The sequence below is a fragment of the Drosophila mauritiana genome, chromosome 2R, assembly GCF_004382145.1.
Source record: "Drosophila mauritiana strain mau12 chromosome 2R, ASM438214v1, whole genome shotgun sequence".
NCBI lineage: Eukaryota > Metazoa > Arthropoda > Insecta > Diptera > Drosophilidae > Drosophila > Drosophila mauritiana.
Window position 1 is genome coordinate 16,821,897 of NC_046668.1, and position 22,503 is coordinate 16,844,399.

The 22,503-nt window shown below is 45.0% G+C and overlaps 1 protein-coding gene across 10 annotated transcripts in view; it reads right to left on the bottom strand.

The window, feature by feature from the left end:
* Nucleotides 1-1,236: 1,236 nt before the first annotated feature.
* The window catches only part of LOC117137177 (NACHT domain- and WD repeat-containing protein 1), a 33,944-nt gene continuing 12,677 nt past the window's right edge, over nt 1,237-22,503 (bottom strand). For 4 of the 10 annotated variants that reach the window (XM_033298493.1, XM_033298491.1, XM_033298495.1 and 1 more), the window contains 16 exons: nt 20,989-21,533; nt 20,587-20,894; nt 19,979-20,154; nt 19,773-19,917; nt 19,051-19,216; nt 14,631-15,543; nt 14,062-14,519; nt 12,098-12,545; nt 11,901-12,030; nt 11,509-11,623; nt 9,366-9,548; nt 7,336-7,431; nt 6,195-7,278; nt 5,893-6,135; nt 5,513-5,829; nt 1,237-5,245 (listed from right to left, as the gene is read on the bottom strand). In XM_033298493.1, the coding sequence (XP_033154384.1) occupies nt 4,457-5,245; nt 5,513-5,829; nt 5,893-6,135; nt 6,195-7,278; nt 7,336-7,431; nt 9,366-9,548; nt 11,509-11,623; nt 11,901-12,030; nt 12,098-12,545; nt 14,062-14,519; nt 14,631-15,543; nt 19,051-19,216; nt 19,773-19,917; nt 19,979-20,154; nt 20,587-20,894; nt 20,989-21,183 (5,766 nt within the window). In that variant the 5' untranslated portion in view covers nt 21,184-21,533 and the 3' untranslated portion in view covers nt 1,237-4,456. The remainder of the gene's footprint in view (nt 5,246-5,512; nt 5,830-5,892; nt 6,136-6,194; nt 7,279-7,335; nt 7,432-9,365; nt 9,549-11,508; nt 11,624-11,900; nt 12,031-12,097; nt 12,546-14,061; nt 14,520-14,630; nt 15,544-19,050; nt 19,217-19,772; nt 19,918-19,978; nt 20,155-20,586; nt 20,895-20,988; nt 21,534-22,503) is intronic. The other 6 variants (XR_004459136.1, XM_033298498.1, XM_033298499.1 and 3 more) reach the window with 6 other exon arrangements.

The window sequence follows — 22,503 nt, forward strand, 5'->3', positions numbered from 1 at the left end:
GACAGAATTCGCCTGTGCTCAGCTATGCCTAAGTGAAAACTCAGAAAGTACACTGAAACATAACTTATGCTGACAATGAGTGAATAAAAATATAAGTGAATAAAAATATAATATATATTAAGTGGAAAATTGTCCTATTGTCACCTTAACGATTTAATTGTTTTTTAAGGTAATAATTATATTCAAAAGGTAAAAAGTTCTTCAACTTTTTTGTCAGTGTAATAGGAAACGACAGAGAAATGCGCACTAAAAGCGTTTAGTACTCAATGCTCAGCTGCAATTAGAGCTGAAAAATCCATTCAGATGATGATGTAGTATGATGGGGAGTCATTCGAAGCATTGGCATTTTTAATTTTTGTTTTGTCTTGCAAAAGCTTGTGCCGCAGAAGTCATTAAGTTCTCCGCAAGCCAAAGGCCCCGTATTCGACTTGCCACTGAGTTCCAAGTTCCAAGTGGAGCATCCTCCCACTCGATTTGTCTGCGGTTCAGTGGGTTCAATTCATCAGTGCGCCGCCCTTTTCAGGTTTTCCTGTCACTTTCGGTCTTAGCCCAAAAAACAAAAGCAATTAGAGAGGCTAAAAGCAGCAAAGGGTTGACCAAGGCTCGCCACTATTTTTTTCCCCCATTTCCCATTTCCTTGTAGCTCATTAAACGAATGTGTGCCAATCGATCAAGGAATATGTATGTATGTATGAATGGCCTTTGCTTTATTGTGTAGGTGAAACACACACACTTATCAGGAGCATTCATTGTCAATGCTTTCCGCAAACTTTTCTCATTAGACAGTGCAAACAAAATGGCTGCGTCTGCGGTTTTATCCACCCCAAACCAACCAACCAACCATCTAACCACCCATATCACCCAACCCGGCCACGATGCGGATGCCTGCTGATGCGGACGCTTTTGGCTCTTGTTTGACGTGGGCTCGGCAAATGGTGTCATAATGGCCGGAGAACTGCAAACAAACAATAGCTGGCGACATCGGGACAGATGGGCCGAATAATGAAGAGTGGTAGCTGTGAGTCCCATGCATAATGAAACAGGCGAAACTGAATTAATTGTTGGCAACTCGATGCATGTGACTTCGCATGAACCTTGAACCGCAAGCCATTCTTTTGGACTTACAATAGCACATAGTGGAGGGAAATCTCTTTCAGAGTCTTTCAAAAATATATAGTATAAGGATTGAGTTTTCTTGAGATTTCGAATAAAAAGTGCATCTTTTTCGTTCTCCAGTAAAGTTGAGTTTAATTTCGATTTAATAGACATTGACAGGGGGTGTACATTGCTGAGTGTTTTTGTGTTTTTCTATGTTTAGATATCGCTATCCGATTCCGTGGCCATATCCTTGTTCGTCCGTGTTCGTTTCCAGGTGCAAAGTTCCTCGGGAGATGCGCTTGGCTCAGCTACAGAGATGTGGACACTACACTACGCTACATAGGAATAGATTTCTTAGTTTAACGAAGTTTCACTTGCGGCATGCATGGAAATATCCAGTGTAGAAATATCATTATGTCGTTCTCAGTTTAAAGTTGATTTGCGGTTGCATGTTATTTATTTATTTTATTATTTTTATTTGGTTTTTCGTTCCAGGCTAGAACCTCTGATTGTCAGAAAGTTATTGAAGTTATATCCGAGGGAAGTGCAAGCCCGTGACCCGAAAAAGTGCAATTCGAACTAATTCTACAGCGAACATAGTAGCTTAGTATATATACATTCAATTGCTTAGTTTCCTAGTTAACCATCAATGTTCTCAGTGTATCTGTGTGCATGTGTGGGTGTGTGGATTTCATTAAGTAATGTTTGTTTCACTTGTGTTTTTTAAGCATAGTTACGCTTTTTACCCCTTTAGAGAGCTCGTATCTGCATATCGCATTTGAACAGATTCTAAGTTATTGCGTTATCGGGTCAATACAATTAACATTTAGCTCTGGCTTGGTAGGTACATAAAACACTCTACAACAATAAAATTTGTAAATGGTAAAGGGCTTACTTAACTCTAGAATTCCTACAAAGTCTGAGACGGTGGTTTATCAGATTTAACTACATTCATTTCATTCGTTTACATCTACTCGTACACAGAGAGAAATGGGAGATGGGTTATGTGTTATGCTCGTCTGCCCCATTATTGCTTGGCATTTTGGATAAGTATTCCATTTAATTGCTGTATCAGGTCTTATCCCTTGTGGTATCCTCCTCCTCCCGAAGCGAAATGATCTGCATAAATTGACAACAAATTCGGAATGTACTTTAGAATGTCTGGGATTATATTGGCATTTGCATTCTAGACTCTAGGCGCTATACTCTATATAGTCTATACTGCTAGTATAGTGGCATGCCCCAAACATTGAATTAATTGCCGGCATCTACAGTTGCTGCCAAATAAACGTTACTTGCACGAGACATCAAAGCAAAGGGCTCTCGCTGCGGCCTTTTGGCCAAATTAAGATGGTTAAGCTCTAGTGGCATGGCTAAGGAATTTGTATCTGTACCTGGTAGATTGCATACTTACTTGCGGATATCCAGCCGGATGTGCATGGGTTGTTTTGTCGATTATACACATATGTATGCTATTATACGAGTACGTTATAAACTGTGTAGAATTCTCAAAAGTGTTTTTTGTTCAGCATTTGCATTTGAGGTATAGGTATGCCCGTATTACTCTACTCGAAAGCTAAGTGTGTTCTCTAATGCCTAGTACTAATTACTAATGCAATAACATTGTGATATCTTATCCTAACGTCCTAGCCCCACTGAAAGAAATCGTCGAAGTCATCTAGAAGACGAAATTTAACCAAGAATTAGCCGATTTGGGTTAGTCAAATTTTGGATGGTGCCGTTCGGTGTTTGGTTACTTGCAAAGTGCTCTGTACGGTGGACTCTAGTTTCGAATTGCGGAAAAACACTGGAGTTGGAGATAGCATGCCAATCGAGTGGGTAAACTTATCTAAATGGTTTTCATTTCATTTCTTTTCTTGGTTATTATATTTAGTATTTATTCAGAGTGCTGGCCGTTCCTACTGCTCCGGATGCACTTGTCTATGGGAGCAGTGAGCTGCGGGAACTGGTTTTCGAACTGTGGGCGGTGGCTGTTGGTTGTGGTGGTGGTTGGTGGTGGTGGTGGTGATGGTCGTTCGGTCGGAGTTGTGGTTCGGATAGTTGGAATGGAAAATGGGAACTTCATTTTCATCTGTTATATGGTTTTTCTTTTGTTTTTATTGGATTAGCAGCAGAAACGTGGCCAAACTGGACAACAACTTTAAAACGGAACGAGTACTCAAAAATATGCAGGAAGTTATATAAATATTTATATATATGTATATATATGTACACATCGAGAGAGCGTAAAGTCGTTATAAAATCCAGAGAAGTCGAAAGTGATAACAAATACTTAGTGAGATCGAAGATTTAAGGATATGGTACACAGGCTCAAGTTGCGGGCCATATTTCCACATTTCCACGATTGGTTCGCCGATCAAAATGCTTGAACTGAACGTAAAGCTGGAAGAACGAGCTGCTTACCTCTGAGGACACTACTCCCTGACCCCGTTTCCATTTCATTCGATTTGGATTCAATTCGATTCGATTCCGCTCGAGTGGAATTGATTGGTTTTAATTCGCTCAATTCATTACCCGGCCAGCGATGCACTGGTCTCTTGTTTGCTTATCGAGTTAATCGCGTTGCGAATTTATTGATTGCCATTTTCTGCGTTGGCCAATGCGAAATGAGCACGACCACCGGTCGGATGAGCACTTAATATTCATGATGCAGCCATTTACTCGAAAGCCATTACAGTCGAAAACACGCAGAGTTACCTGGGCAAAAACTAATTACTATTAACAATGGGGAATGGCATTCGCAGTCTCATTGCAGCGATTTCGCATCTTTTCTTAAAGCCATTTGCAATTTTATTCCTCGGGTTTCTTGCTTTAAGTCGCATTCAATTGAATTCGTTATATGAAAATAATAAACATAAGCCTCAGTTTAATTAAACAAATGAAGAGTGTCGAAGGACTTTTACCTATACTTTTAACTGATAGCATGTTTTTACTTAAAAGTTTAGGGGCAATTATTATTTAGCATCTTGTTGTTTGATATCACATATCATACAATTATACTTTTAAAGCAAGTTTTTGTTCTATGAATATTTGAGAAATTTTCCCCGAATCCAGAAAGTGATTGTTTTCCAGAGTGTACTTACCTGTTACCACAGTTTCCGGGCAATTTGACCATAGATAATTGGGTATAATTGAACGAGTAATAAAAATAAAACGAAATGAACCTTGTGGAAATTTATTAAAATAAATACGTTTAAGTTGACTACTGGCAAACAACTAGGCATGGCCAAAACTACGTAAAAAGAGTGGCAAAAAGGGGTGCTGGAAATCGGAACTGGTGCAGAGTGTTGGTGGTGGTGTGGCTGTTCGATGTGGTCGGTGGTTGGGTCTTTGCCAGTCATTGGGCCACACAATCGTTGCAATTGGCCGTGGGATCGGAGGTGCTGTTATTCGAATGGGAATTCATGGAATCCCGATGTGGGTGACTAGACTCTGAACGGCTGGTGGTGGTGGTGGTGCTGGCGGCCTTGTGGCGCAGAAGTTGCCAGCGGCGCTGCCAGTAGTTGGCCTTTTTGGCTAGAAGCTGTTCGCTGCCGGCCACCTCGATGTGACCCATTGAGGCCCTACTCGTCTGCGGATGCAGAATGAGATCCGTGCGGAGTTGCTGCACACGACGAACATCGTAGTTCTCCACCACAATGATGGGTGTGGGCCGAAGTCTTTCCGGCGGATTGAGCCGGATGTTCGGCTGCAGGGACTGACAGTTACGCTGGCGGCGCCATATTCGAGATTTCAGACTTGGCCAGTGGAGCAACTGCCGCAGGGAGATCCTTTGAGGTGACTCGACGGGCTGTGGCGCGGTCAGGAGATCCCTGACCAGATCAGGAGCCACCACACCATCCGTAAACTGTCCGGGTACGTGCGAGTCCAGCCGCAGACTGCTGCTGTTCTGCGAGTTCTGTGGTGGTGGTGTGCTCACATAGAACTTGGTGCGGGCGGAGCGATTGGGCACCCGCAGACTGTTGGTCTTCCATGCATCGTGCAGGGATCGGAGGCCGGGCAAACGTGCAAGGTGGTGGATGTTATCGTAGGAGGCGGACAACATACCTGCGCGCTCGTCCTGGTACTCGTCGTCGTCCGACGATTCGAGACGGTCCTCCACCAGCGAGGTTTGCCTCGAGAGACCCTGTTAAATGGGTTCAGATTGCAGGTGTTGCAGGTTGCACATAGCATGTTGCACGTTGCATATTGCATGTTGCACATTGGTGTATAAGCAAACAGTTACGAAGCGGAAATGAAACGAAAAGAAGAGACGAAACGAAACCAAAATGGTGAGCGCATCTACTACGAGTACCAAAGGAGTACACACACTAAAGCCAACTGCAGCTAAGGTCCTTCCAGGTCCTCCTTCAAAAAGAGAGAGTAAGGTGCTCAGTGAAGGCCCTTCACTTACCGCATTGTGACGCCTTCTTGGCGGCGAGCGCTTATTCCACAGCGCCTCCAGTTGATCAAAGTGCTGGGATTGGGCCAGAGCCGCCTGCTCCGGTCCCAGATTCGCTTGAGATGCTCCTGTCTTCGTCTCGGCAATCTTCGAGATCTCCTCCATGCTGGCCGAAACACTGAAGCGCCGCTTCAGCCGCTCATCCACCTGGGCCATCATCACGGAAGAGGTCAGATGGCCGTACTTCTTCTGCCAGGTGTACGTGTCCAACGAAACCTCCTTCTTCAGCAGCCTCTTCATCTGACGCTTGGGACCCTGCGGTCTTAGATCTGCGGGAATATCGGATTAATATCTGCATAGTTCAAATTTGTAAGTGAAAAGTGAAGTCTTACCTTCGACATCCTTGCTGGGACCCGAATACGTAGGTAGTTTCACATACTGCGCTGGAGTGTTATGCAAGCAAATCACGGGAAGATTATAGCTGTCCACCAGCTGGACCAGGACTCGAGACACCTCCAGACTAATGTCGAAGTGGGTGAAGGGCACGTGCATTTGGAGCGAGGTTAGAGCTAGTCCGCGCTTCGTTTCCCACACGATCAGGGTCTTGTCATCGCTTCCAGAAACGGCAGTGGAACCTGTGAGATCAGGATCAATCGGCATGGCATAGAAGTATATATTTTTGTGCATTACTCACCATCTGCCGAAACTTTGACTCCAATCACAGGACCCAGATGTCCTGCCAGCGTGTGCACCTCCTCGCCGGTGAGCAGGTCCCAGAGGATGAGATTCATGTCCTTCGAACCGGACAGCACCTGAGTCTTGTTGGTTACCGAAACGGCCACGCAGGTGACCGCATCACTGTGCCCCACCAGCACCTGGCTGAGCTTACCGCCCGTCGCTTGCCACACTTTCAAGGACATGTCCCGAGATCCGCTGATGATGTGCACACTATCTGCGCTGATCTCGAAGCATGTGATTTCGTCCGAGTGCGAAACGGAATATTTCTCGTCCTCCTGGGTCAGTGACCAGATCTTGAGTGTGTTATCACCATTCGTGGAGACGGCAAAGCGCATGTTGTTGGTCACGGACAGACTTTTGTATGGACCCTGGATGGTCTGCAACAAATTGCCCGAATGGGCCATCCAAACGAGCAGCATGGAGTCGCGATCCGTGGAAATTACTCGCAACGAATCCATCAGCACCACCACCTTGACCACCGGTGCAGTGTGGCCCTTAAAGGAGTGGCAGATCTCACCCAGAGCCAGGTTCCAAATGTGCACCAAACGATCCTCGGAGCCGGTGGCCAGAAACTCACCATTCGGCGCAAATTTGAGACAAGAGACCCCAGCTGTGTGCCCCTCCAATGTGCACTGGTATTCCGGAGTATTGATCCTCATGAGGTGGACATGGCGCCCGGATGCGATGGCCATTTGCTGGGAGTCGCGGGACAAATCGAAGCAGGTGATGGGTGGCAATGTGGTCGATGGCGATCGCTGCGCCTGGGCATGACGCTTCAGGCTACGTTTGCGACGCGGATGCCGGGAGTAGGGATTCACATAGAGCTCCTCGTTGCGGAACGAGTAAAATGTGATCTTGTTGCCGCCCACGGTGACCAGGAAATCGTCATTATCCATCGCATGAACGGCGGTGACTGGACCCGGATTCGGAGGAAGCGATCTTACCAGTTTTCCGGCGTGCATGTCATAGATCAGCGCTCGTGTATCATCACAGCCCACCACACAACGCTGGCTGTCCTTGCCAATGGAAATGCTTCGTATCTGCGGGTTCCAAACTAAGGATTAGCATACAGTACGGGGTTCAAGCGGATCACTCACCTTCGACTTGTGTCCTTTGAGTGTATGCAACTCCTTGCCGGTGGCCAGTGTGCGGACATAAAGAGCATTGTCCTCACACAAAGCCAGCAAAAAGACCTGAAAATTAATGAAATGGAGATTTCAGTTTTTCTGTTAAAAATGCGAAATTCAAAAAAATGTTGGTTAAATTTTAAATTTGGAAGTGATGATTGAAATTTTATTGCGCCATTCAGTATTATTAATTGTAAATTTTTCATTTAATTGTGTATCGAATTCTGTGTCGTTAAGGGCCGTTGACGAGGTAATCGAAAATTAATAAATTGCATTTTGCCAGTTCAGACACAGAGGCTGAAACATTTCAATTTAAGGACAGCCCACAGGAGGCTTTTCTCCGCGTGGCGGGTGCGGGGGTTTGGAGGTGGCCGTGCCACGAAGCCATCAGGATGCAGGCCAAAGAGCAAGAAAGTTGATTTCCTTTTGCCATTTTCCTTGGCTAAGAATCCTGCCCAAGGGGCTGCTCCCCCCACAAAGTGAAGTGTTCGTGTATGTGTTAGTGTCGGTGTATGGGTGGCCACAGAATACGAATATGTATGCATGTATTCGCGTGTCTGTGTAAAATTACATTTCAATTTGGGGTAGGCGGCAAGTCCCGCCCATTCGGATATGTCCTTGTTATCGCGAAACAATTTTTCCGCCTCCTTATAGGCAATTTTCCCTCAATTTTCACCAGCACTTTTGTTTAATGTGCGAAATTGTATTTTCGGTTGCGGCAAAGGACATCATGAGTTTTGGATCTGAAGAAGCCCCACCAAAGTCCAATGATAATTGAATCGCTCCCCCTGACTATCTTTTTACTTTGTCTCTGACTTTTCAGTATTTTTTACGTTGTCTGAAATGCGAGGAAGCTGGAGGCACGTTGAAAAATTCATATTTTTTAATATGAAACGTAGATTTTGAAACCTAAGAGTTTATGTGTTGGGTATGCATCCCAACCGAACGAAATTCATTCATTTAACTTCGCAAATTTAAAAAAAAGAACAACTTTCAATTACTTTCAATTTTTCTAAGTGCACAGTGCTGGTGACTGGTATGTGCCATCCGAGGAGATCCCCTTGAGCCAGGAGCTGCAGACTCGGTGCACCTTGAATTACAGTGGCTCTTTCCTGTTGTCTGTCTATTGTGGATTTGCTGGCTGGGCGCAGATGGATGTGGGGAACTCGAGGAGCGAGTGGCAAGTGGAAGCACGCATCAATTGCCAGACGTTGGGATGGGATATGAGGAGGAATAAGATGAGATGGGGAGCGAGCACAGTTGCCATTGACAAAGGACAACAGTGTCTTCCAGGGAGCCGGAAGATCCCCGCCGGTATCTTGATATTATTTTGCGTGCCAAATTGCTGCTAAGTATGCAATACTTATTGATAGAGGCAGGCACGAACACACACATATACAGATACACAAACACATACGCACATACGCACACATTGGGTTTTTTTGTCAAGCTGATTGACAACAAAGGATTTGGCGCGTAATGCGTACCCAAGCCGGTTTCACTTATTAGAATTTCAGCAGAAAAATCCCCGAGTTGTCAAGTCACCCAGTTTTTTGTGACACATCTCGGGTGAATCTATGCGCTCGTCCATCTATTGTGTTTCGCTTTAAACTTGCTGGATTTCAGTTTTATTTTCCACGTTGTCTCTGGCGTTTATGTGTCCTTAAATTGCGCTTTTCGTTATTGGGTTACTTGGAGCGCTTCACTCAAGTGGAATATGGCTTAAAGCTTGGCGTTCTTCTCCATCTTTTTATTATATTTTTTCTGTCTCGAACGTAGGAATTGCTTTTAAAGCTTTTCAGCTGTGCATGGTGAGCAGGGAAATCCCCTTAAGGACTCAACTTTTGTCTTTGCCAGAAGTTTGTTTCGTTAAATTTGAGAAGCCACATAAAGTGCAAGTGTGAGTGCGTGGGGAATTCACTCACGATGCACTTGCGGCGCACGGGAATATCCTTAAGATAATATGTCTCTTACAATTAATTCTGGTAGCTTTAACTCACCGAATTCCACGAAATATCAATACGCAGTACAGCACTCGTCATCTGCATAGTGTTCAGCAGGGCAAAGTTGTCCAGATCCCACACGCAAATCGTCCTGTCGAGACCGCCCGAGATGAGGACATCGCAAGCTCCGGCCACCACGATTCCACTCACTGGACCGCGATGATGGGTGATGCGGTGTCTCTGGAGGGAAAAAATCCAAACACAAGTTATATAGAAAAAAGTTTATATGCCCACTTAAAGTAGAGATTAAATTTAACGTTTGAATGGCATCAGTTCGCCAGGGACTTTGCATGAAATTTGATTTGGAAAAGGACAGCAAGCTTATCATGCCTGCCCATCGAAAGCCATTTGTTTCTAATACCATCTAAACGATCGGATTTTAAATATTAATCCTAGGGTAGCTTTATGGCCAACACACGAACTTGACTTGACTTGGCTTGCGTGTCCCATGTGCTACCCTCAAGTTTGCCGTAACTTCCGCTCACTCGTGTTTCCCTTTGTTTGTCACATTTCGTATGCATTAAGTTAATTACCACCTAGCATGCGAGTTTCCCCTTTCCAGGAAGCGACAGCGGAAAATGCCAAAAGTTTGATAAATTACCTGGACTTTAAAAATGGAAGAGAAGGCAGCAACGGTGGCGACATGAATGGAAGTGCCGGCATGACACGGCGTATACGTAATATTGTAATTAATTCAATAAGTGCGCGTAATTGCAGGTGTGTGCCAGTATGTGTGGCACTTCCGGTCGCCGTAGCAGGGCATTGCAGCCTTGTCTACTGTCGCGTTTAAAATCGTAAAGAGCTTGTGTAGCAGGCGACTCAGCGAAATTGACTTTAAAATATGCCCGGGGCCAACCGAGTGGCAATAAATCTAATTTCTATATGTGTGTCAACAGGACGACGACAAGGACGAGAACAAGGACACGGGCACATACACACACGCACACACAAAACGCCTGATATGCAAACATGGCGCATTGTGGGTAATCACAGTTTAATGTGTGTGCGTCTCTGAAATATCAACTTAGTATGACTTATGGCGGGGCGGAAGTGGAAGAAGTGGCATAGGAACAGGGGGCAGGACACCAGTGGCACCATCTCCTGCCACGGTTCATTTGCCAGGCCGCGGAACGTGTACACCCATGTTCAACGAGCAGCACACTCGTGTCAGCCAGATGGCAACAATTCAGCCCGCACAGGAGCCACACACCCAAATCCAACCCATTCCCACACCCATCCCCCCTCCGCAGTGACCTTGCCTGCTGTGTTTGATGAAAGGCGCTGTTGGCTGGTTAGGCGGAATTTATTTGGCCCAGAGAAATTATGCAAATGCATTCGGTCTGTTTGATCTGGTTTGCGGCGAGATTTCGCAATTAGCCTCAGAAAATGCGTTTTTCATTGCACCGAAATGAAATGCGTTCGATGCATTTCGAATGGGACTCAAACAATAATTTATAAAATCAAACAGAGTGCTATTTGATTTTCATTTACATGACGATAAACAAATCGATTGCGATTTCTATAAATGTAAATAAATGTCTGAAATTGAAAGGTGTTATTTAAGGCCATAAACTAGCTGCTGCCAGTTCATCGAGAGTGCGCACTTAAGTTCTCAAATAAATTGCTAAGGGTAAGCAACAGAAGGCAATCTAAACTGGGTTAAGACAATAAGACATTTGCCTCTCTGCATTTGAACAATTATTCAAATGCTGTTGTTCTTATTTAAATAGTCAGGTGTCTGGCCATTCTGACATTTAGATAAAGTCTCTCGTTTGTAGAATAAAAAGGTGCAGTAATCCTGTGCTTTAAATATAAGGAAATAGCAAAAATGTTAAAAACTCAAGAGTAACTATTTCTAAATTCCCTTATTATGCAGATATATGTACATATAACCACGGGCTTTTGGTGGACCAAACTCCAGACTTACAGTCTCAGCAAAAATCTCTTTGGCCACCGCACAAAATGTTCTCAAATTAGCTTATGGCCATGCATGAAATCCCTCCAAAAGTTACATAGTCTGCATTGTCCCTCTTTTAATTCGCTGAAAGTGACCATTATGGCAGCCATTAGCTTCCCCAGCGAATGCCACCACCCCCATTGCCACATGTGGGGCTGCCCCATTGTGCTCGTGTTCGCTCACCAGTTTGCCGCTGGCCAGGTCCGTGATGGCGATGCTTGCATCCTCGCTGCTGCTTATGATGAGCGTGTTATTGGCGCCGGCTGCCACGCCCGTAATCGGAGCCGTGTGGGCGTTCCTGGGATAAATGGAGAAGCGGAGGATGTTTAGATAAATTGCGCCTGCAGAGATTTACAAATTACGCCCGAGGCGGCGAAAATGGTAACGATAAAGAGACGAAGGAGACCGGCACACAGAAATATATTGGGTCTATAAATCAAGGAATTACTGCGGATATTGAAAACATAGTGGGTAGCATTCTGTAACTGTAAGTTATTTGTAAGCCGAAAATTGAAAGAAGTTAAACCGCTTTTCCTAACAGAAGTCACACTCTTCTTTTCGCTCAGTGCACTCACTTTATGTGCGCCCGTCGCTCGCGCAGCCCTACGTGCCACACAAGAACAGTGGCATCCTCGGAGCCGGTCAGCAGCAGCTCCGAATCCGACTGGGGAGCCACCAGGAGGCACGTGACCGCCGCAGTGTGTCCTAGAAAGGAAGGTGCGTTGGGCAATTAGCTCGGGTAATGGAAGGAATACGAATGCTCTCCACTCACCCTTGAAGATGTGATCGAGTGAGTTGCTCATGATGTGCCACTGCTGCACGTCGCCGGAGCTGGTGGCCAGGATAAGGTGTTGCTTCGACGGAGCCAGCCATACGGCGCGAATGCATCCCGTTCCGGACACCGTCATCGTGCGGATCTGCGAGGGCAGCGGCGCGGGCAGCCAGCCGGTGAGCGGTACGAGCAGCGGTACCGCATAGCCGTCGCACCAGGCGGTCGCCGAGCGGACCGTCATGCTCAGCAGCGAGTTGTCGTCGTCGTCGTGCTCGCTGATCGGACGCAGCCAGGATATCAGCTGGGAACCCAGCTGCATGGGATCGCGGGTGAGGACGTCGCTCGACTTCCGGATCGTATAGTAGATCAGCTCGATGTCCCTGTCCAGGATGTAGCAGCGCACGTGCTCGATCAGGCAGCGCAGGTAGCTGATCGACACGGTTTGCACCTGGTATTTGAATGGTTAAGGGTTACGTTTAACTAAATAATCCACATATCAATTATTCTTAATAATGAAACCACTTTTATACTCAACAAAGATTTCATTCTGCAGAGTATCTGATAAAGTGTCAACTATAAATGGTTATTTACATTAACTATCTATATATCTATTATCTTTTGGTGTCAACTAGTTTGCTATTAATCCACTTTTGTTTGTAATAGAAAACAGGCTTTGATTTGAACAGGCTCCATTATCCTCGAATTCAAACGACAATAAGGAGTTAATTAAGCACAAAAAAAAACATTTATACTCCCATCATTTTGCACATGAATACGGCTCAAATTTATTTAATTAGGCTTATCTAAGTGCTCCACAAAACTTATATTTCTTCTATCATGTATTGAAGAAGTGTTAAATCGATTGGAATCGACCATTTCTAATTTTATTTAGTTGTGCGTTAATTAGATGCAAAAAGATTCATATTTTAGTCGTTTAGTCAATGAAAGGGTTCCATGTTCGCCGCTGGGAATGCAAATATTGGCAGTTAAAAATGTATCAGCGCATTGAATATTCGCACAGAACAAAAATTTAACAAACAAAATCGTTAATTTGATTGGCTCGCATCCGCAAAAACTTCCGCACACACACACACACACACACGCGAGGGAAACAAAAGTTTAATTGCATACTTTCCAGGGCCGAATAATGAGTTTTCCGCACTGAATGAAACCAAATGGAATGAAATTAAAGTAGCTTCATGGCTCAAATGCGGGAATCGGAGGGATCAGGGAATGGCAGCAAATGGCCAACTGCAGCGAAACAATTAGGCGACCGAATTAAAAGAGCCAACGACTGTGCGAGCTTTGCTTGAATTTTGCATATTCGGAAGGGAGATGCCGGGGGCATGCTCCAAATATCCATCCTAATTTCATTATCACATTATACTTTTGTGAGGCTTTTATTGAGCTGGACTCTAGCTGTCCATTCGCCTGCCTTTCCCAATTAAAATTATCAAACAGTTTGGCAGCTTTGGGGATTTGTTGCAGTCATGTTGTTTTCGGCACAGAGCAAGTTTACTAAAGCTTATTGGTTTGATTAACTTAGAATAGAAGATGCTACCTAAAAGTGTCTATAAATTTCATTAATTACACTTTTGCTAAGTTTGTTTAAAGATTTCCTACACTTTTAACTACCACTATAAATTTAAAAAAAATGGAACTATATTTTCCACTCAACAATTTTATTGCTCTCTCTGACCAACAGCACAATCAATAGCATGTAAATCATTTTTGCCCATAATTTAGTTTCACTCGGAGCTTTCACTTCATCAGCTCTCGCTTTGAATGTACAAATTAACTTTGTGCCCATTGGATGGTGCTAAATTTTGACATGTAAACGGAAGACTGTCTGTTTGATTGCCAAATTACCAGGCAATTAAGAGCAGCCAAATGCTGAGCTCCACTGATTGCCATTTGGAACCCCCCCACCCTCAGCGAACTACGAAACTAATTGGGGAGCTTACCGCCGCCAGCAGGAAGTCGAAGTTGCAGACAGCGATCTGCTTGAAGCGGGTGGTGTCATCGGATCGCATCAGGTGGTGCCAGCTCTCCTCCACGTGGCGCATGCTGTAGCTCACATCCGCTGCGATGGGGTTGTAGAAGGTGGATGTGTCGTCGTTGTGATGCGTGGACGATGACTTCCGGCCGGCGGAAACAGCTGACACCGCCGACAGGGAGTCCTTCTCGCGGTCCCTGTCCTTTAGGCTGATCACCGACTTGCTCTCGCTGCGATTCGACTCGTTCTCCAGCGTGCTTTCGTCCTCGTCCTGCGGAAAGAACAGGTTGGCCAGCTCGCAGTGCAGGCTACGCGTCCTCTGGACGTCCATATATCTCCGCTTGGCCACCGAGGCGCAGTAGTTGTGCCGCCACTGGATCAGCACCTTGCCGGACATTATCTTGTCGTGCAGGAGCAGTAGTAGGTCTGCAGGATATAATATCAAATATTCAATTAAATGTTTGAAAAGATTTAAATAGGTTTAAAATTGAATTTCTATTCCCAACCCATAGATCCCACCTAAAATATTTGACTTACCCATCTCACGATGGATCTTCTTGAAGGTGGCGAAGCTAAAGTGTCCGTTCTTGGTCTCGATAAGCGACTCCGGATCGTCGGTGGGCATGAGAAGCTCCAGCAGCTCCGTCTCACTCAATCCGTACTCCGAGCAGGTGATATAGGAGGCCAGATCGCCCACCGCCTGTCGTCCGTAATGGCGTTCCAACTGGTCGAACTGCTGCTCCACGTAGAGGGCAAAGCTCACGTCGCCCGGAATGCATTGTGGCGGAATCTTTAGCTTTGTGGCATAGTCACCCATATTCAGATCGAACTGATATTCGACGGACTTGAAGCGATCCCGCTGCATCGGTGTGAACTTTAGCTGCTCCACGGCCGTGGTGGAGCTGCAGATGATCTGCACATTCCAGGGCAACGATGTGGGCAGCCATGAAAGAGCCGTCACAATATCGCAATCCAGTGGATTCAGCAAGTGCAAGTCATCGATAAACAGGAAGAGGACATCATTGCCCATATCCTCGACTCTACGCAGCAGGTTCTGGAACCAAGTGTTGATATACAGCGGATCAAAGGAGGCGTCCTTGGGCAGATAGCCCTCCGGTATGTTGAAGATGATTGAGATCTGCTGGCAAATCACGCGAAGCAGCTCCAGATTGTAGGCGGAACGGGGCGTGGCCTTGGCAAAGCGAATCACCCGGTGCACGCGAGTGGATCCAAACCAGCTGCCCACCTGGCCGTACAGGTGGCACAGTATGGCGCTCTTGCCACTCCCATCCGCCCCGCAGAGAAAGTACGGAGCATGCCGACTGCCGTTCCGGAAGTTGGCCATCAGATTCTGGCGGAGCTGTTGCGGCACGCGCGATTCCACCAGAGCGTCGCTGTCCGTGTGCTCCCGCAGGATTCGTAGGTGCGTGGCGTGCTCGTGAAAGATTTCCTGGAATGCATAGCAAATATATTAATTTAAGTTAGAAATAGTGTGGAAAAAGTGGTCAAGCAGTATTCATTGCTATCTGGCGTCGCTTTTTGAATAATTTAATTTGAACTGCTATTATTAAAAAATTCATTTGTGTCGCTTTATTTGACAAATGGCACAACTTGAGTGAGGGAAATGTGAATTTAATGTTATGTTTAATTACCATGTGATGCCATCTGCAATTATCAATTAATTATGTGCGACAGGTATCAAATTAAATCAGTAGCTTTTTTCAATGCTCATACACATAAAATATGAGTTCTGAAGTTAAAGCGACGTCTGTTTAAATATTTATTATGTGCTTTAAATATGTTTCAAAATGATCATTTGAGTGCCGCGAACAAGGTCAACAGTGTGCAATTTACTTCTTTTTTTTTGAGCAGAATGTAATTATTTTTGATTACGGGCATATGAAAATCATTTGCATAGAAATACACTTTGAATGTTTTCAAAACCGGTAGCAGTTTTGGTTTGCCCGTAATTGGATTTGCCACCTGCCACATGCCACCGGCAGCCATAATCCCAGACCAGTGTCATTTCCATCCGCATCCTTCAGGCATTCATCTCGGACCAGCTTCCGTTTGTGAGGTGACCTCTAAGAGGTCCTTCTCTACCTCATCGCAGCTGTGAGTAAATAAAATAGAGTCGCACATGTATGGCCAAGTGTCGCCCGCCTGCGTTCGCAGTTACCGAGACCAGAGCGCGGCATCGGCATCAGTATCCCCATCACTCGGAACGTCCGTGAGTGGCATTCAGCGTGTTTGCCACGTAACTTTGTTTACCTGTGACCCCCCACCCCCCACACCTGTCCACCTGCTGGGCAGGTGTCTGAGCGGGTTGTACTTGGAAAAACAGACTTGCTAAGTGCTGGAAATATGTGGACCTTAAAGGAATTTCCCTTTTACTTATAAAAATCTATTTAAATATTTTGAGTTTAATGTACGGAGTAAGGACTGTGGTTGTATTTATATTAATATTTCCAAAAATTACAAGTTAGCCAAGAGTTTTATAAGTATTGTATCATATATCAACCCACTAATTAGTTTAAGAATCTAGAATAATTATTTTTGAATTTCAATAGCAGTCATAATTTTTCGGCGAGTGTCTGTCTGTGGCACATTTGCCACTAACAAGTAGTCATCCTGGCCTTGTCAGGATCTCGGGCTCAGACTGCGTCTGAGTCTGTGGCGGAGTCTCTTATACCATTTTTCGCCAGTAAGCGGCTTTTGCTTTGCGAATCTCGTAATGCACTTCTCGGCGACACAACCCATCGAATCAATAAGGCCAGGAGCTGCGTGTCCTTTCACGCTTCCTCTCTTAAAGCCACCTGAGTTGCCGCTTAATTAGTTGGCATTTGACTTGCTTTAATTTCATTTTCGCAGAGTGCCAGAGTCACATGCACAAGGTTTGCAAAGGTTGCGCATACGACGTGTTGCACCAGGTGAGGATTATGGTGTGCTTAGATGATGGCGCAGAGGGGGTCTGCGCACTTTGCATATTTCTTGGTTGCGGCAACGAATGCCACAACATTTTGTCAAAGTGCGCGGTGGAGGTGGATCAGATGGGTTTTGCCTTTGCAACACTTTTATCCGCATCGGTGGTGGGGCTGAAGGTGGGAGGGTGTTTCGGTTGGAAGGATGAAATGGTATGGGATGTTGACCGGGCCTGAATGCAGTTTACGTTGCTGCATCGTTAAGTGCAAACAAGGGACGACCTGGCTGGGCGTGGCTACATTGTGCCCAAGTGTAAGTGTGTTAATGTGTCAGAGGCGCTGGTAAAAGGGGGGAGGTCTGTAGAGCAGAGCCGTGAAAGGAAAATGACTAGGGCGAGGCTGGAGCTTGAGGCAGTGAGCCGGCAACATGTAACCTGCAACCCGGTCTACTGCACTACAACATATTAATTTTAAATTATTACAGTAGAAAGCGCCTTACTGAGAAACCATTAAATAACTGACTAAGCTAACACAGGAACTAACAGCGCTTGCCATTAAATAAAATACAAGTTATGAAGTCTTCTGATAAATGCCTAATTTCTAGTTATGAAATCATATTTTTTGCCTGTTTTAGCCGTTTTTTCGAGTGCACCACTTGTGTTCGCCCGCTAATGGCAGCGACCAGTTCGCATTACGCCTCGTCCTTCGGCTGCGACCGAGCTGAAATGTTAAATGCTTTCAACAAAAGCCAACAAGAGGTGGCGTTTATGGATGGGGCGGAGCGGGGCGGGGGCCAAAATGGGGGTCGGGGCGGTGGCGGCGAGTGAACTTATGCAATGCAGGGCCATGCTGAAAACCGCAACTGGAACGGAAGGCGATGTGAGTGGCGCTGCTAAGCGGGCGGTAGCGGCAACCTTGAGCTAAACGATTTCCTCGGCCATTTGACGTTTTTGGGCCAACTCGATTTCAATTGGTTTTTATTGCAGGAAATCTCTTTCAAACTCAATTTCGACAACTGTCATATGCAAAGCATACATTTTCGGGCATCCTTTTGCGCTTATACACACACATATGCACACACATAGTTGTAGTTCAAAATAAAACTTGCGAAACATACTGTTTAAAGGCATACTTAACAAATCTTAATGTTCTTGCCTACAAACATAGAAAATTCTGGTAAACACTTTATCAACTTACCAACTTGAACATTAGATTTTATTTATCCACAGTTATTAATAAAATACATCTTTGGATTTTTGTATTGCAACCTTATTATTCTGCTCGCAACTGTACTTTATAAGAGGGGATTGCACATGAACGGATTCAGTTGAATTTTCCTGGAAATTGCAATTGCCCAACGAAAATCTCAACATATTTCAGGTAAAAGTTGATATAAAGAGAATCCTTAACCAGTTTTTGTTTGCAAATATTCCTTTAGCTTTCACCAGAGTGGCTTGTGTTTTATTTTCTTTTATTCTTTTCAATAAGGATTTATTCTGCAAATGACCACTTTGTGGCTGTGCAAATTGAAGTGGTATTCATTCAAACATTTTAAATTTCCCATTTGTTCCCCATCTATCTTTGCTCTTTGTTTATTTTCCAACTTTTTTGCGCCAAAACATCTGCTTTGAAGCCTAATATACCTGCCACATGCCGAACATTTAATTAACGCGCAGCTATTAGCCAACAACTCGAGACTTTGTGGCGCTGCCAATAAACAATGGAGAGCCCCAAGAAAAGCTCAACAAAAAAGGCATAAAAAACAAGGTAACGCCAAATCATAATGGCCCGTACCACCGAACTTTGTCTGTGGCAAATTCTTGGAATTAATTTATGATTCTTCGTTTCGGCCGCAGGCCAACTGGCCAACCGAAAAATAACAATCAGAATTGCTGTTGATTAAATAAGCGTTCAGTGGTTTAGAGAAGTGGGGCAGCAAGTGCTGCCAGCAAAAAACATTTAATTTAACTCTCGGCCCGCAGGCGTTTTGTTACCTGTCAGCTATATTAATGGCCCAAAGTGGCTATCCAACTCACCTGCACAGTCTTTTTCCTCCCCTTGATTACGTCGGGATCATTGGTTATATGCGCCTCGATTAGCAGGCGCAGCTTGTCGGTCACTTTGTTCTTGAACTTGCTCAAGTACGACTCGTGGTCCTCGTTGTCCGGGTCGATGGCCTCGCTGGCGGCACTGCCGGGCACCCTGCAATTGGTAATAGCCCCAATTAGCCAGCACTCCTAACCAAAAAACCTGGAGGTCAGTAAAGTCATGGGTTTAGGCACACATAGTCAAATGTGCAGACTAGTGCTTTCACAAAATATTAAATAATATAAAAATTCTATTGTGAATGCCACACTTTACATGATTAAATGTGACATCGTTAGATTTCAGTTATAGCGCGTGATCAGAATCTATTTAGCTTTTTATAATTGAATATAAAATGCTTTCCACTAAGTCCTTGTCAATATTTCAGTAAAAAAATTATTTAGCTGAGCCTTTAATGCTTTAATTGGCACTTTGCATAATGCCTTTTCACTTTTTTTTTTATTCGGGGTTGGCAAAAGTTATCATAATGAAACTTTTTTACATTACCAAAAGTAATTAATTAAAGTTTTTAAAGTTGTGATAGTAGTGGATTTCGTAAGTGAGCACACATCAGACTAACGATATACTGAATTTTTTTGTTATCAAAAAGTTACTCTTCTTTGTTGGATTTTAAATGAAATAACTGACATATATATGCAGCCGGAAAACTTACACAAGTGTAGTGTGATTATCTGTGGAAAGGTTCATGGTGAGTTCGTCCTTGATTTTTCGCAGCCGCTCTGCCGCCTCCACGTCCCCCTTGCTGCACTGAGCGGCTCGTTCTCGGAAAACTGCCAGGATTTTCTCGCTGGTGAGAGCTGCAAATGCGTACTTAGCATATGAAAATATTCTTTGGATACAAATAAAAACCCAACTTACCCATAGCCTGCGAGACTTCTCTTTCGATCTGCGTGCGTCGAAGTAGCTGAACCCGCTCCACAAAGTCAGGCGATCGTCCTGATGCACCGGATCCTTGAAGCAACGATTGAAAGGCTTGTTCCAGAAAGCTTTGCATTTGCTGTGATTCAGCCAGCCAGGCATCCGCGGTCAGCAGGCTGCAAAAACAAAAGGGGTTTCAATAACTGGCGGACACGTTCCAGATGTCGAGGCAAGTGTTGGCATCTCCATATTTGCCCTGCCACACCCATTCCCCATTTCGCCCATTCAAATATTTGCCAAAGTTCAGCTCCAATTGAGTGGCCAAACAAAGCGAATGTGGCGCATGGATAATTTCAGCCAAACATGGCACAATGGAACGGAAACGGAACTTTGACAAATATTGGCCAACTTTGTCCATAACTATTTCGGTTGCAGTTTGAGTTGCGGATTACGCCGCTTGCAGGCAAGAACAAAACAACCTTAACTGGTCGACATGTGTAACCGATCAATAAACAACATCTGGTTTGCTTCTCTTCAATGCAAAACGGTTCATAAATTGTTTAGGTCGTCTAATTAAACGTGATTACGTATTCAACTCGTTAACTTACCGATAATCCTGCTTGAGTTGCCGTTGCGATTGACTTGCATCCTTTTCGTACCACTTGACCAGCATTGCCTCATGATCGGCAGAGGTTTGCTGATCGGCCAGGACTGCGGAGAAGATGTCCTCGTCTATTTTCGTGGGTAGCAGCTGACGACCGATGCCATCGCCCACAAGCACCATGAAGAAGACGCTCTTCGTGTGGGCGTGGCAGGTGTCGATCTCGTGCAGATAGTCATGGATCAAGTAGGGATCCCGCTCCAGCTGATGCACCTCCAGGTCGCCAGTGCCGAAGTGCATGTCCACGAATTCCAGCTGTGTACGAATCAAATCAAGTTTTAGTTCATATATTCATAAATGAAATTGTTAAATTATAAATTAAACTATTAATAATATAATTTGCACCCACCTCAATTTGTCGGTCATCGTAGAGGGACTGCAGCTCGGGACCGACCAGTTCGAGGAGCATGCGACGCTCCTGGTTGAACTCCTGCTTCAGGCTGGCCACGTAGATCTTGATGAGTAGTGGCTTGGGCAGGCGGGTGTGGGCGCTGGTCACGCCCCTCAGTGCATTGAGCACACTCTCGTCGATGGGCGCGGCCATTTCCGGTTGCGAGCTGCTTTTTGCCTAGTTTATTTGTTTGTTTTTTTTTGCGCGCGGCTGTGTCTGTGATTGAGTGGGTGGTGCGGTGTGGTGGCGGCTCGCTTCGCCTCGCCTTGCCTGCTTATTTAAGTTGGCCAAAATCAAGTGGCATCGTCGTCCTCGTCGCGGTTTTACCAGAGTCAGCTTCGAGCAGCCCGCAGCTTTGGCACATGTTCAATGCGAGCGGCAAATAAAATTGGTTCTGTATCTGTATCTGAATCAGAATCTGAATCTATATCAACAGCCGCGCTCCTCGCCACCGCACAATTCCTGGGCATAGCGGGCCAAAAAGTTTATCCTTCTCGATTCAGCTGGAAAATACAAATTGAAAAGAGCAAAAATTGTATTTATGGCAAAGTTTTTGCATAACCCGAAACGTAATAAAAAACGAAGCCATGCGAGACAAGAAAAGTTTCATCCCATGATCAAGCGAGGGATAAGTCCATACACACTATATACACTGGTGGCCAAAAAAGGGGAAAGCACAAGTTGGACAAGTCAGCAAGTGTTAGCGTTTGACTCAGTTGTTGGTTGATTGAAACATTTTGGCATTCGAAAGAAGAGGCGAAAATGTTGCCCTAAATTGTAAGTTTAAAGAGGGTGAACTACGTAAGTATTAGAGTTAACACACTTAAGTTATTGATAAGTAATTTATATTTTTACTGATGTATGGAATGTTTAAGCTATGAAATCCTTGCAACCGCAAAGTGCTTTAGCTATGCCTTAAACGATTAAAAATAATTGAGCACGCCCAATGCTGGCTTTAAGAGGGGATACTGGCGGGTGGGGCAAGTCCTGTTGGAATCCTGCTGCCGTCCTGCCACTAATGAAGACCCATTCCCTTCGTCCTAGAAGGTGCTGTCTGCCGACCGCCAAACAAAATCGATTGCCATTAATTCCGCTTCAATGAGTTGGCTAAATTGCTCGTTAGGACAGCGGCGGAGGACAGGACATGGCGTGGTCCTGCGTTTCCTGCACCGCCCCCCTCCCCTGCCCTGCCGTTTTATATTCCTCCATTGCGAGGTGCAAGTGCCTTGGGTGTCAGTTTCAATCAGCCTTCGCAGCACACACTCACACGTGTTTCGCCGTCTCAATCTGGCTTATCTGTTAAATATTTGATTCCCAGCGAATTAAGCTTAATGAGCACCTTGCCCGCCCACCAGGCAAGTCAAAACGTTCCCAATGATGTGAAAATTATACGACCTAGCCAAGTGCAATACCCATTTCAGCTGACCATGGTTAGCCAGTGTAATCAGATGTTTGCCCCCAAAAAAAGTGTTC